Below are 14,995 nucleotides of genomic sequence, written 5' to 3'. Positions count from 1 at the left end.
CGCAATCTCCTGCAGCATATTGTACTCGCACGTGAAGGTTCTTGCACAACCAAGTACCTTCCACTCCTGCTTTGGATGCGATAGCTGCATTCTTCGCCGTCAGACTTGCCCTCGTCCCTCAACCTAGTTCTCTGCCTACCTCTGCTTCATGTCCTGTCCCGTAGCTATACAATATTGCGGCATTAGCATCTGTGCGTTCAAAGAACAATCTTTGCAACAAGTATTAACAGCTACGTTAACACCTTTTCCTGATAAAAAATGGAAAATCCTAGCACAGCACATCAGCCATAAACCGTCAAACTGTTTCACTTCTCGAGGTAGTCACCTTGCCCCTTAAACAAGCTGCTGCTTGCATTCTTGCAAGTTGTGTAAACCTTTGTAGTGATGCAGCAGTATTCTCGGCAGTCCTCAAGCTTCTTTCTGAGACATACCGATTGATGGATGTCAGTAATGTTTCTTAACCCTTTCAGGGTCACAGACGTACATCTACGTCCTCTGCAAACACCTTCAAAATGGTCAATAACGTACATGTACGTCATCGCTTGTATGTTTAAAAAGCTCGCCTTTTTCGCCAACTTCTCTTGCTTGGCATGTGCTGCCACACTGCGGAAATACATCAAATTATTTTCTTGCGCCAATGGCTTCTCTTATTTTTTTATGATTTACTTCAGCGGCACGCCAGCTATCGCTTGCGCATCCGGTAACGAGGGGGCGCGCTGGGTATTGCCCACCTAAGGCCCCTTACGCCCACCGGGCGCCTCTCGCTTCTTCCGCCTGCCACAGACCAAGGGCGCCTGCGAAACTGATGGGGCTCTTTTCTCCTTTTTTTTTGTATTTTTTAGGAGCGGTGCGCCGTCTATCGCTCGCACATCCGGCCGCGCGTGCGCAGGCGCAGCGGCTGGTTTCAGTATCGTCCTCCGGGCGCTTCCCGCTTTTTGTGCCCGCGAAACTGATGTCTCTTTGATTTCGATTCACTCAGAAGGTGCCGGCTTTTTACTCTCTCGTTTTTATTTAGAATTTTTCTTGTGTTTTTTTGTGTCCCCAACTTCCGTCACACGCCGCTCAGAACTTGTTTTGGCGACTCTCCGCCAGGTGCAAACGTCGTCTGCATGGAGCTACTTTGAATGACGGTACCTAGTGTGCTGTGTGCTTACGAGGCTTAGGATTTCGCCAAGGTGATTTTAACAGCTTAGACTGCTTATTTGGATCAAATTTGGACAAAGAAAAATTTGAGTGCAGTTGGCCTTTAAGAGGTGCCGGCTTGTTACTCTCTCATTTCTATTTAGAATTTTTCTTGCGTTAGGTACTCATGAATAAACCACATGTATGTAGCAACACAATTTTTTTGTCACTTTATGGTCACCCTAAAAAAATTACGATCATTTTTTCTCGAAATAGATTCATCCGAAGAATTTAAATCAGCAATAAAAAAATCAACCCCAGGGGGTCGCATTTGACAAGAAAATTCGACCCTCAAAGGGTTAAATTTCGGGAGTTTCATGCGCCAAAGCTACACCTGGGTTGTGGATTAATTTTGACCACTTGAAGATTTTGAATGCGCACCAAGATCTCGACATTGTTTTTCACTACCATTAGAACAACAGCTGCCACCACTGGGACTGAACCCACTACCTCAGGCTCAGCAGCACAATGCCTTCGCTACTAAGTCACTGTGGTGGGAGTCAGTAACGTTTCCCAGTCATGCTTTTTAACACACACCTTCTAGGCAAGCTGTAAATAGCTTTGCCAGTATTGCACCTTCTCATTTCTTTTTGCAGTATGAACTTTTGTCTACTTTGCAAAAAATTATTGGAGTTTGTAGTTTTCACACACACCCCCTTGCCTTGTAACTTTCGTGAACTTCTAAACCCTACACAGTGATGTAACAGACCGTAAGCAGCTTGGAGCAAGAAAAATGCAGCTTTAGAGCAGACTTTTCAGCTTTTGGACCACTTAAATGTTCATGCAAGCATTTCTGAAATCAATGCAGTTCCTTTACAATGAAGTGCAATTCAATGGCTGTAAAAAAGTTAACTTGCAACGTTCAAGACATTAACAGCAGACAACAAAAAATTTTCAGGCAGAAACTGAATTTATCAAATGCACTGTACTATTCCTAGAAGCAATGCTACAAGCAGAACATTGAGTCACTTTTTCCAGTTTAGTGCAAACGGCCGAGCTTTGAGAAAAGCAACAGCTTCTATTCCTGGATGCCTGAATTTTACGCTGCTCCGAAGACAGCAGTAGCTTTTAATTTGATGAAGTTTTTATAAAGAACACCATCCGGCACTATGCAGCAAGGTCAACTCTACAGCGAAAGCTAAATTTCCTGTAAGTTTGCACTTGGATGCAACATGCTCATGTCTGCACGATGTTTATAGCCTACATGGGCCTGTCCACGCATTCATAATTCACATGCTGCTCGCTTTCACTTTTTTTTTATGCACTAGAGCAAAGTTTTAAGCGCCACGCAACGCACAACTTCAGGAAAATGAGATAAACGGCACAGAGGTTCTCATGTTTATCCTGCCTGTCCTCTTTGTCACTTTCCTGAAGTTGTGCTTAGCGCTTGATCCTAAATCTTGCGGCGATATACCTCATACTTTCACCACTAGCGTGCAGTAAGAGACAATACCTCTTGCATTCGCCCTACAAGCTTTTGATTGTTTGTGCATTAAGGCAAAACATTTGACAAAGGCAGTGGCTATGCTAGCAAAACTGTTTCGTCATTACTAGCGACAGTTTTTAGTCTGTCTAAAAACATGTTGAACAAAGGCTTCTGGGTACTCCTTGCATTACCAAGAAAAAAACAACTGCGATGTGACATCAGAAGTTATATTGGACAGAAACTTTTGCAGCAGCGATACCAGTTTACAGAACTTTGGATTCTTAAATTTATATACCTGAGAAGACCATGTTTCTAGTACGAATGTTTCAATACTAGGCACTGTTAGCTCCCATTACAGGCCAACTTTTTACATTTTAGTTAGGCTCCAAAGATAAACAAAACATGGAATTTTGTTTTTCTCCAACTCAGCCAAGTCTTGCTTAATTTATTTGTGCCGTTAGACTTACATTCTGTATGATAGTTTAAATCCTGAGTGGTCACTGTTGTACGAATTTGTAATCCTAATTGAAGCCTCAAAACAAACACAATGTTGCGTTGTTTAACCTTGAGACAAAAAGTCTTTATTTAAAGAAGTACCCGCTTAAAAATGATGTGTGAACTTTGCAAATACAGCAGTAGAAACATAGTACGAGTGTGAACCATCCTGGTGCTTCTTGTTCAGCCATGCATGTTTGTTAATTACTTGTGTACATTTAACTAGATAACCAATTTTCCAATATTTAAAATGGTTTATTTGTTTTCCAGTTTGCTTTTATATTTTCTACACCTAAATGACCACTGTAAACAAAAACCGATGTTCATAGAGTTTATTACAGAGCTTTAACAAAGAAATGACAGTTTTGCTGATGCCCCTATGTACAAGATGAAGTAAAGTAAATTCAATTCAATGAATCCCCAGGCATATGTCACTTAGAATGCATATCGTGTCCTGATATCTTCAAGCTTCTTGGAAACCTGCAGAAAGAAAAAAAAGAAAATGTTCGCGTCATATTCCACGCAAAGACAAAACAAACAGCAGCCATACTTCGCTTGGATTCCGGTCCAGTTCCTCAGCAATGCTCTTCTGCTTAGACGGGTCCAACGAGTTGAACTGCTCACACAGGTCTCCATCAATGACATTCTGAAATGAAGGCAGCTAGTTACTTTCCTGCATGCAGACACTGCACCTGCAAGGGACTGGGTTCAGGCAAAGGAATGTCAAGACACATGTTTTAAGTTAAACCACTCATCAGATCCCTCTGTTGTCCCTGGTCTGTTACACCTTCACTTGCAAGTACAGAAAACGATAAGGTTCAATAACATGTTGATTGAATATTAGTCTCCCTTGTGCTGGGTAAACGCGAAAATTTTGGTCTGCCTGTCTGAACTCCACTTTTTTTTTTAGCCCGCTGGTGTCTCCCCCACACAAAGGAGCTGCAAATAAACGATAAAAGAGGGAGTTTGGTCTGAGACGAAACGATATGGGCTGGACGTGGAGGATAGGAGGAGAGGGAGGGGGCAGTAGAGATCCTATCCTCTTTCAACTATTCTCTTTCAACTTCATTTGCAGCAAAGCACACAGATACACGACCCAATTTTCATTTGCAGGTAATTTTTCGATCTTCACAATTTGTGACAAGTTTATTCTATGCGTTTTTGTTGGCCTACATTTCAGTAGCATTCAATAATGGCAGCTATCTTTTTACTGGATTTAGGTGAGGCAATTTTGAACAGCTTACATTTTCTGTGTTTATATTTGGTAGCATTCCAGAATGGGGCCATACAAGCCTCACGTCCAAGTAGATTAGTAGGCCAGTAGCAACCAATAATGGGATCATTTTAGCTTTGAGTTGGGTTGGGCCACTGCATCATTACTTACACCACTGCGCAACAGAGGTTGCTGCTGCTATCATTTTTTCCATCTAGATGCAACACTATACACATAACTCTAGTACACATGGTAGCTATCACGCCATCTGGATAGAGCTCTAATGTACGTTTAGTTCCACCCAGACAGAGTACAAGCCATAGCCTTATGTGAAATTTTATACACATCATAAGAACTGACGAAAAAAAAAAAAGGAGCCCCACCTTGACGGGAAAATATGAGGATCGGAACGAAAGGTGGTCCCTGCCACACAATGGCGGGTGTTCAGATCGCATGTGCATCTCCAAATGTTGGAAGAAGTCATGGTCCTAAAAAGATAGATAAGTATTAACAGGCCGTCCCCCACACAGTGCGAACGCCTCAAATATTTTTCTCTGTGCCTGTCCAACATTTAGTAGAGTAACAAGCACAAGTAATGTGACACCAAGCTATGCTACCACAGCAGACGCTGCAACAGTGACAAAAACCCCTTTCCATGAACAAGCCGCTGGTTTTGCAATGGTTACCTTTTTAAAACTGCCCGATGTTTTGTAACATGTATACGACACACCTGAGTTATTTATATCAATCCAACTCTCTTGTCACTGGGGCGGCTAGATCAAAGATTATTGGTGTAAGTGCTGAGCTTAAAAACAGGCAGCCTCACGTGCTTGTTAACTTCAGCGACAGTGAAAATTGAACAGCGGGCTACCCAGCGAGCAGTGGAGTGACCGTGGCCAGACCACAAAAGAGTCCACTTCTTGCCTCACCTCATGGGCTGTGAATGGGACAAGTACTCCAATGGTGCCGGACAGCGTTACATAGACGAGCGATTCTGAGCCACCGGGGATGAGTGTGGCTTTCTGAAGAGACAACACAGTCTCCCCAATGTGGAAGTTGGAGATCACCTCAGCCTGCAACACAAAAATGGAGCAGGGAGGAAGCTTGCAGTGTTCACTCCCCCCCCTCGCACATAACAAACATTTAACAAGAACCAATTTGCAATCCTACTGAAAGGTAAGCCTCCCCTCTCCAACTGTACGTGATCCCACTCACGATTTTCTCAACATAAAAAAAGAAAATGCAGGCAAACTTTGTGGAGTCAGGCATTCTTTTTTTTTTTTTTTTTAGTGAGAAAGGGAAGGCTGTGGCTTTTATTTGCCACAGGTGCCATTACTGAAAATTCAACTAATTACACAACAGGCAACTGCTAGGTGACATGCCTGGAACGTGTAATATGCAAGGGTGGGCAAGATTATTGTGTGGTGCCACCTTACCACACAAAACAGCAGCATTGCAACCTCATGGTTATTACTGAGCTGAAGTTCAGAACTGCTGAATAACTTGGCTGTTCCACTCCTTGGGAACTTTGTGCTAACGGCTCCATAAAACGTCGGTACAGTTAGGCAGGTGAAATAGTTTATCTATACTACATTATATCTCACTAAAAACCTGAAATTATAACGAACACATAAGGTATTTAAAATCTAATGACCAGAGACCTCTTTGAGAAAGCCCCTCTGCATACATGGTTGCATACATGGTTGCATAAATGCAAAATAACTATTTTTACCATTGCAGTGCATTGACTGATTGAATGTAGGGTTTAACGTGCCGACACAACACAGGCAATGAGGCGTGCCGTAGTGGAGGGCTCTGGATTAAGTTTGACCACCTGGGGATCAATGACTATTTTTACCATTGCAGTGCACTGACTGATTGAATGTAGGGTTTAACGTGCCGACGCAACACAGGCAATGAGGCATGCTGTAGTGGAGGGCTCTGGATTAAGTTTTACCACCTGGGGATCTTTAACATGCGCCGAAATCTGCTATTAAGCTGCTGCCATTACACGTATAGCTAAAAAGCTATACATTACCCATCGAGGAGTGGTGTGCACCCCGTGCAACATATGAAATACACGTATTTCAGCTGTCGCGTTTTGTATCGCAGTATTTTTTAGGTAGGTAATCCGAAAATAACATTTTCAAAAGGTTGAAATTTTTAGTGCAGTTGGCGTTTAGGTCCGTTGAAACGGGCATGGACTACTACTGCTGAAATGATAACTTCACTTAGCTGAACTCTTGAAAACTGTAACGTTACTTCAGCGTACTGTACCTTTTGGGATGAGCCACCTAACCAGCCACGGTCCCAAAGCGACTTGATTCCAGTCGGATCCTCATCCACTTCATCACTGATGCTGCTGGGGAGGCGGATCTAAAGAATTTTTTTCATAACAACATCTGTGAATACCACACAAAATCTAGAAGACAACAATGTCACGAAACTCACAATGGACACGTTCCCGAACTTGTCAGCCCCAGCGACAGTGTCGTAGTCCAGCATGCAGGACGCTGTGATCCAGCGAGGCACGGAGTCATCCGCAAAGATGACGAGCTGATTCTCTTGTCGCTTGTAGCGAATGAAGAAGAAACTCTCCTGAACATCGCTCACCACCACACGGTTGCCCATGCTCTGAATGTTCACTATGGCATTGGGAATGTACTGGAAAAAAAAGAGAAAAAGGGACGCTTTGACAAGCACAGCAGAGAAGGAATGGTAGCCCTGTTACAGGCTCACAAATTGCCGCAACCTCCATAAAACAGCAGCCAGTGCAAAACAAGAAGGTTTTAGAGTAAAAGAAAGCACAGATACCTCTCTATGCTTTACCCCTGTAAAGTTGCTATCATAGCATTGCAGGTGTCAATGTGAAAAGCCTCAGCATTGCTTGGCTGCACGAACCAAGGTACAGTGCTTTGCTGTGCCTCGGAGACGGTGAAAACACAATCAGGTTGAAGCCATCCTATCCACTCCCCGTACTGAAGCTATGTGGATGTGGCCATACGCTACTAATGCGAGAGGCGGTCTGAGAGTGGACGCTTGGTGTGGGTGATACTTGCGTCCCACAGTTGTAGCGCAACTCCAGCATGCCTCAGAGCCACTGACCTTGTTCTCGCACTTGCGGAGCAGCTTCTTGCGTCCCAGGTCGTAGAGGCGCAGGCACTTGCCCACACCGGCAAGCAGGCGCCCCTGGAAGGGGCAGAGGGCGGTGGGGGCCTCCTCGACGGGCGTGGCGTGCACCAGTTCCAGCTTGCTCTCGTTCCCCGCATGGGTCAGCCGGTAGGTGAGCAGCAGGCCCCCGCCCCGGGCCTGCCACGGCTGCAGCGACAGCTCCCGCGCGGCACCCACCACCACGTACAGCTCATCCGGGTGCGACGAGAACTTCACCAGCGCCACGCTCAGCGCCGCCTCGTTCTGCTCCAGGGCGATCTGAAATGGCACAGCTTCATGGCAGCCCCTCTGACTCCTCACGTGGCCTCGCAGCAGCTCCAACTGACGGGCCCTTTCTTTGTGAATGGAAGGCAGGCACCATCATTACCTTGCAGAGCGTGTGGCCATCGGCGGGATTCAGGAGACGGATCACCGATGCCCACATGCCGGAGCCAGCCTTTGGCGAGCCAAACACGGCTTCTGGAAGCACCTCACTCAAGAAGGCGGCTGCCATCTCAGCAGCCAGCTCCTGTTCCCCTTCACCAGCCGCTTCCACCATTTCCTGCAAGAGCGACATTCAGGGTTTAGTCCCGGAATGGGTAGGAATGCAAAGTACGACGACAGGTGATGCCCGTGAATGCATGCACACACTACAATCCCTTCCTTGCTAACATAAGGGGTGGGTGACCGGCCACCATCGCCGTCATGATGCTAATGGTCATGATGATGGTGTTATGTATGAATGGACAATTTTTTGCTTGAAGCCGGTATGCATCACAATCAATGACAAAAATGCGCCACCTATTGAGCACATTGAACCCTACCATAAAAGGCACGACGGCAGGAGCACACCGTCCTAATCCGCCAACCATTATACCACCTCACCTCTGCCATCTGCTGCTTGCGTTGCTGCTTCATCTTTTCTGTGTATGCATTGTGGTCTGTTTCAATGAGGACCAAATGGCCGGCATCAGAGTTCACAACAAATTTCCGGGGGGTGTACTCCAAGGGAGTCGACACCTGGTTGAAGACAGCCCCGAGCTTCTCTAGGGCCAAGATTCTGGATGGGCAAAAAAAATATCCAAGGTTAATCCTTCTTTTGCAGAAATTAGTCGGTACACAGCATGTGATCACAGGTGACAGGCATACTTGTACACCTACATCTACACGAGACAGACAACAGCTAATACAAGCCAACGGATATCGCACAGCAACTCTCAAACAACTGGAGAAGCATGCTATACAAGTTAGCCGCATGATATCGAGAATCTACCGTATAAACCCGTATATCAGTCGAGTTTTTTTTCCAAAAAAATCCACTTAAAAGTCATCCCTCGTCTTATAATAGCGGTCATTGGGAGAATGTAAATTGTCTGGCAACAACGTGCAAGCGTAGTCCGTCACCATCGCCCTTTGTGTCCGACTGCTCTCTCTCACTATCAAGCCTTTGTTTGCTTTTCTTTTTTCTCTTGTTTTTCGTCTTGTGTGTGTGCGTGCATCCCGCCCTGTACGTGTCTGCTCGAGATGAGCGGCGGAAGTCGACGCCAGTTCACCACTGCATTTAAGCTGAAGGCGATTGAGTCGCTGAGCAGAATGGGAATATGGCGGCGCAACACCAGTTTGGAGTTTCGGAGAAAAGTGTGCGGTACTGGCGGAGCTAGAAAGCTAAGCTGTGCACGTGCAACCCCCGGAACAGATCGTTCCGTGGACGTCAAGCGGTGCACTCCGTGTTGGAGAACAAAGTGGCAAACTACCCGCCGCGGTGGCTCAGTGGCTAAGGTGTTGCGCTGCTGAGCACGAGGTCGTGGGTTCGATTCCCGGCCGTGGCGGCCGCTTTTCTGATGGAGGCGAAAAGCAAAAACGCCCATGTGTACGAGATTTCGGCGCACGTTAAAGATCCCCAGGTGGTCAAAATTAATCCGAAGCCCTCCACTACAGCGCGCCTCATCGGCTGCGTTGCGTCGGCGCGTTAACCCTTTGAGGGTTTTTGCTGTACGTGTACTGCGGCGGTTTTCCGTCCCGCAAGGTCTTTGCCGTACGGGTACGATTTCAAGCACCCGTTTGAAATTTCGCGCCATATTAACGATGCATGCTCCCTGGGAGGTGCTGCCACCTCCTGGGACTTACAAGAAGTGTTTGAAATTTGATTGTGCTACCTTCTTGCAGTGAAAAACAGAACTCTCTGGCTTCGGCGCGTTACGGCGTCTGTACGTGTCAACGCGTTTCGTGGTTTCAGTTTCGCCACGTGATCGAATCGGAGGCGCGCGAAACTTGATCGGCGCTCGCTATCAGGGGCGGCGGAAGTTGATTTCGATCTATATTGGCGCTGCTCTTATCTTGTTTATTACCCACGCTCACTAGGTATTCTTGCCCTCCTTGCTTGGAACTGAAGTAACCTAATCGGAGACTCCGTTGCGGGGGCGGCGGAAGTTGATTTCTATCTATATTGGCGCTGCTATTAGCTTGTTTATTACCGGCGCGCATAAGTTATTCTCGCTCTCCTCATTTACTGGGTTGCCTTCGAGTTCTTCAGATGCATGGCAAAGCGGTGATATGGCCCAACGAACTGCCCGCTCTGATGACACCGGCCGCGATGACTCTTCTGACTCTGAGCTTGCTCCTTTCACCGAGTCTGAATCGCAAGACAGTCTTTCTTCGGAAGAAGACAGCTCATCTTCGGACATGCGCTTTATGCGTGCAGAATGCGATAAGGCACTGTGTGTAGACCCGTGTTTCAAGGAATACCACACTCTGAAATACTATTGAACATTTTTCGGTTTTAAGTGATGCTGACCCCAAAATACTGTTCCTAATAATTTTTTACCATTTAATCCTGGCTTTATACATTTTGTACATTCCAAATCCGCAATAAACTAATTTGACCACCAGGGAAAGTTTTTTTCAAAAAAATTCGACCCTCAAAGGGTTAAAACCTACAATCAATCAAATCAAAGTGGCAAACTTCATTCAGGAACTTCGCTCACGATCGCTGCCGGTTACAGCGGAGGTCATCCGCGGAACGGCTCCGCAAACTGTACAATGAACGGATAGCCGGCGACAATGAAAAGACATCTACGGGCCGGCCGCGAAGACCATCCCTCGCGACCGTGTCAAGCTGGGTGTCTTCCTCTTGGCAGTCGCTGCCCAACGACATGGTTGCAAGAGCGTTTAGTAAGTGCTCCTTCAGCAATGCGCTCGACGGCACTGAAGATGACAGTGAGAAGCAGTCATCCTCGGACGACTCTGACAGCTCGAACGAGTGACTTCGGCACGCATAGTGGTGGCAGTGACGGACAGCGTCGAAAATAAAGAGATATAGACATAGTGTGTGTGCTTCTGTGCCGAATTATTTTTTTTGTCAACTTTTCCCACCTCAAGGTAGGAGGTCGACCAATATACCAAGTCGACCTATATTCCGGTTAATACGGTACAATAGATATCAAGGGATGTCTAAAAACAGCATCAGAAGACTCGTTCAGGCTTTCATCATCAGTCAAATTGCATATGCCCAACTGCTCTTAGACCGCACATAAAATTCACTCCCCTCCCTGGGAACATGCGTCCCACCTAGGATACAGAATGTAGGCGAGCCCAAGTACGCGCCCTGTCCAAGAGACTTTGAGCGGAGCTTAATGTCTGGTATACGGATGCAGCCGAATAGCAGGAGAAGAGGGCCGTGTGTATAGCTGCAAACAACTATCCAGGAAGTCAGCAAGTGGCTGGCACAATCATATCTAAGCACACGGTGGGTGCGGAGAAAGTGGCTATCGCCCTAGCCATCTCCAGCATCTAAACATCGGGAGTGGTGGTATCAGACTCCCAGGCTGCAATTTGAAATTTTACTAGAGGAGGAATATTGCCCTAGACAATTGCCATACTAAGACCTCTAACCAGCAATGAGAACCTCCCCACAGTGACACTACTGTGGGTTCCTGCACACACTACCTTGGAAGGCAACGAGGAGGCACATGAGTTGGCTTGCGCTTTCACCAACCAAACGAACTCACCATCCGCATCCACGGGCAAACCTCGGAACGGCGGCAGGCTTCTCACGCATCAGGAAATTCTCAACTACTAAAGGGAGGGCAGACGATCATATCCCAGCCCCCACCATCTCTCAATAGAAAACAGGCTGTAGCACTACGACCACTGCAGACCAATTCCCTTCCAAATACAGTCTTGTATTATCAGATATATCCCACCCTATATGAACCAAAATGTACATTTTGCTCAGGGTGGGCTACACTCTCACACATCATGTGGAAATGTGGAAGTGCCCGCACATCCCTACAAACCCAGAGGAACACACCACGCATTTACTGAACGTACACAACGACCTGCAGTGGGAGGTCACACTGCACAGCTCTACCGCTGAAGATCAACAGGCACTAGTCCGCATAGCAAGGGAGGCCACTGACTCCCAGGGGGTTGGCCGAGCATTTACAAGAATGCATACACAAGACAGTCCCAATTTGGGCCCAATAAAGTCTTTTCTCTATCCCTCTGAATATTCTGAATTGGGGGCAGCACAGCCAAATGCACATCATATTCTACAATAAATAAAAACAAGACATGGGGGTGATGCCTGGCTATCATAAGTCCTTGCAGCTGCATCAACTAGGGAAAAAAGATCTCCGTACCTGAGCGTGTTTGTTGAAATTGCAACGATGCCCTCCGGGCACTGCTCAGATGAGAAGCCAGAAGCGAATTCCAGGGTCTCGTACGACAGAGGGGTCAAGTGAAATCGGTTTTGGTAGTAGTAACTCAACCATGAACGGCTCGACATTGCAAGAGCCTGTGAAGAGAAAGTCGTTGCTTGCATGGAGCACTGTTAACCAATACTACTTGATATTGCCACCACGAACAGGGGGTGACACACTGATTTGATGTTGCACTTCACACGCCATTGAACAAAATCTAATGTTTAATCTAAAGTTTGCTAAGTAAAGGTCACATGAAACTGAGCAGAAGTAAACTTACCGCATCGCTCCCTTGCATGCGAACCTTGAAAAGCTTTACAGGCCTGGAGCCTAAATAACGGGTACGGGTGTCCGAAAGGTCTCCCGTGACTTGATCCAAAACGGTACGCAGCAGCACACCATTCTGTCAAAGCATACACGGAGAAGAACCTTAACAATTAGGTGGAATAAAGTCTTTAAAAAGGGTCTACAAAAATCCACTCTTGGGTGCCAAAGTCATTCACCACAACAGTGTTGGTAATCAACCTTACCTGCAAGCCAATGTTGAGGTAAAGAATTCCCTGGGTGCTGGCGTCCACTTCAGCCATTCCCATCTCCACGATGGAGAGAGACTCGGGTGTGGCGGGTAGAGCTTGCATACTCAGTGGGGACAAGCAGTCCTGCCAAATGCGAGCACACACAAACATGCTTTACAACATGAAGGACACGCCTTTAGGCTCTCAGACACTGCTGGCCACTTACAGATGGATCCAGAGAAATGATCCGGACAGTGTTGTCTGCCAGCCCCACAGCCAAGAACCGTGAGCGCTGTTCTCCGGTGGGCACGCTGGCCAGTGACATGCAAATGATGTCGGCCGACATTTCCCTCCGATCAGTGTACTCGTTGAGTTGGCCGGTCTAGTACAAGTGAAAGAGAAAAGGAGCCAAGACTTACTATACATCACCGCAGTTGTTCACATTACGAAAAAAAAAAGGGATAAGCCTGAGATGAAAATGAGTGATCCCAAACATTTTTTCAATTCAAGGCTTATCCACGTGGGATGAGAGCTGAGGAAAAAGTATATGCACAAGTTATATCCTGGTCAACTTTTGGAGACTTAAAGGCCAACTGCAACGAAATTTTCGGCTCCTTGAATGCACTATTTTTCGGTAGTTCTACTTTAAAAGGTACTACGTGCAAAATTTGCAGGCCCAAATTTGCATCGCTGCATTCTAAACAAATATCCAGAATGCTCTTTTCAAACCGAAGGGGCCATTACGGCCGGCGAGAAGTGACGTATCAGTCAGGAATCGAGTGAGCGTAGCCGGCAGATTCTGCCACAGCTGCCTGCGAGAAGACGACGCATATTCAATGTGTACTTGGTCATCCGTTTCTTCAGAAAAATTAAAGCCGTTCCATTCAATGTGAAAGCTGCCGGAAGTGCAGAGCAGTGATTCACCATAATGGGCTGTGACGCCGTTATACCCTCACTCTTACTACCCATCACGCTCTTCGCCGCCTTGTCTCATTCCTCTCCTGATGTTTTCAACGGAGGTTTGTCCAACGCATATCAAATTTACCGCCTTCGCAGTGCTCACACGCCCCCTACCTGAAACTGTGCCAGCTGGAGTTCTGTTCTTTTTGTGCTTGCTTTCTTCCTGCATGTGCCGGCGTTGAACTGCCACTTTTTATTGCTTACTATCATAAAAACCAACCCAACTAGCATTCCTAACTAAATGAACGTGGGCGCTGCCGGTTAATTACGTATATTTTTCCTCAAATATACCTGCAGTTGTCTTTGCGCTAAACATCGGGGAGATGTATGACAAGCGCCAGCGGTTCACGAGTTTCGAACGCTTATGACTATATAAACCGCTTGACTTTCGAAGCCTCTGAGACGACAGCCGCTACGACGGAACGCCGTGTGGCTCTACTTGGGTCCAGCGAGCGAGCTACGACGACAAGTCGAGCGCCTAAAGGGCTTAAAACTTAAAAACATACGCGAAAAGGGGTTGGGAAGTTGGTGCAACCATTATTGCTTCGCTGTGAGCAGCTGAGACGCACCTATAGTTGTTAGGTAAAAGGTAAACACAGGCATCGCGAGACATCGTGGCGAAGCCGGGAGATATAGGTACACAAAAGGCAGTTTTGAGCGCTAGATGGGCGCCGGCACAGCCAATATGCCCTGTGCTGATCGAACCATCCTGCGTTTGTGAAAGAAAAAAAAAGGCTACCGTAGAAGGAAACCGCCGAAACATGCCGGCTAGCGTACAAGAATTTGGTTTCAGCGCAAGTTATCAAAGTTCAAATCCAGAATTGTATTTGCACTGGCAGTTTTGCTCCTGTTAGCAGGGTGCCCACGCACAATCGTTCGATAATGATGCTATGCAGCGACAAAAGCATTACAACGTCTTCACTGGCATCGTGGAACAGTGACCTTTCCCAAGACTTAATGCTGCCAAATGAGCCCCTCTTTTTACTTTTTTTTTCTAACCGGGGAGCGAAATGTTGCCAACAGCGACTCGTTTTAATTTATTTTTTGATGAAGTTGTTTGAACTGAATCAATTCCGCACAGTGTGCTGTGCGCTGTACTTGTTTACACTCCGGCCGGCCACGAAAACAGTGACAACGGCATATCACCTTGCGTCGGCCGTACTCGCACCACTCCCACTCTCGGAGAGTCGATCAGCTGCGATCGTGCAGTGCTAGCTGCCGTACTCACTTGCACCTTGACCGGCCACGTCAACAGCGTATCATCTCGCGTCGGCCGTTCTCGCGTATTGCGCACTTGTAGAGATGCCCGGCCACGAGCTTGCAGTGCACCGCACAGCTGCTGTACTGATTCACG

At 46.8% G+C, this 14,995-nt stretch overlaps 1 protein-coding gene across 1 annotated transcript in view; it reads right to left on the bottom strand.

Annotated features, from left to right (window-relative positions):
* Nucleotides 1-3,418: 3,418 nt before the first annotated feature.
* The window catches only part of Sf3b3 (splicing factor 3b subunit 3), a 34,604-nt gene continuing 23,027 nt past the window's right edge, over nucleotides 3,419-14,995 (bottom strand). The window contains exons 14-26 of the mRNA XM_077687295.1: nucleotides 12,908-13,063; nucleotides 12,697-12,825; nucleotides 12,447-12,569; nucleotides 12,107-12,261; nucleotides 8,352-8,526; nucleotides 7,855-8,028; nucleotides 7,422-7,745; nucleotides 6,768-6,980; nucleotides 6,594-6,692; nucleotides 5,246-5,389; nucleotides 4,700-4,804; nucleotides 3,654-3,749; nucleotides 3,419-3,583 (exon numbers count right to left, since the gene is read on the bottom strand). Coding sequence (XP_077543421.1) covers nucleotides 3,539-3,583; nucleotides 3,654-3,749; nucleotides 4,700-4,804; nucleotides 5,246-5,389; nucleotides 6,594-6,692; nucleotides 6,768-6,980; nucleotides 7,422-7,745; nucleotides 7,855-8,028; nucleotides 8,352-8,526; nucleotides 12,107-12,261; nucleotides 12,447-12,569; nucleotides 12,697-12,825; nucleotides 12,908-13,063 — 1,938 coding nt within the window. The 3' untranslated portion in view covers nucleotides 3,419-3,538. The remainder of the gene's footprint in view (nucleotides 3,584-3,653; nucleotides 3,750-4,699; nucleotides 4,805-5,245; nucleotides 5,390-6,593; nucleotides 6,693-6,767; nucleotides 6,981-7,421; nucleotides 7,746-7,854; nucleotides 8,029-8,351; nucleotides 8,527-12,106; nucleotides 12,262-12,446; nucleotides 12,570-12,696; nucleotides 12,826-12,907; nucleotides 13,064-14,995) is intronic.

The sequence above is a fragment of the Haemaphysalis longicornis genome, unplaced genomic scaffold (genome assembly GCF_048455015.1).
Source record: "Haemaphysalis longicornis isolate Haplotype H1 unplaced genomic scaffold, Haemaphysalis longicornis Haplotype H1 scaffold_1, whole genome shotgun sequence".
NCBI classification, from domain to species: domain Eukaryota; kingdom Metazoa; phylum Arthropoda; class Arachnida; order Ixodida; family Ixodidae; genus Haemaphysalis; species Haemaphysalis longicornis.
This window is presented reverse-complemented; position numbering and strand designations above follow the sequence as displayed.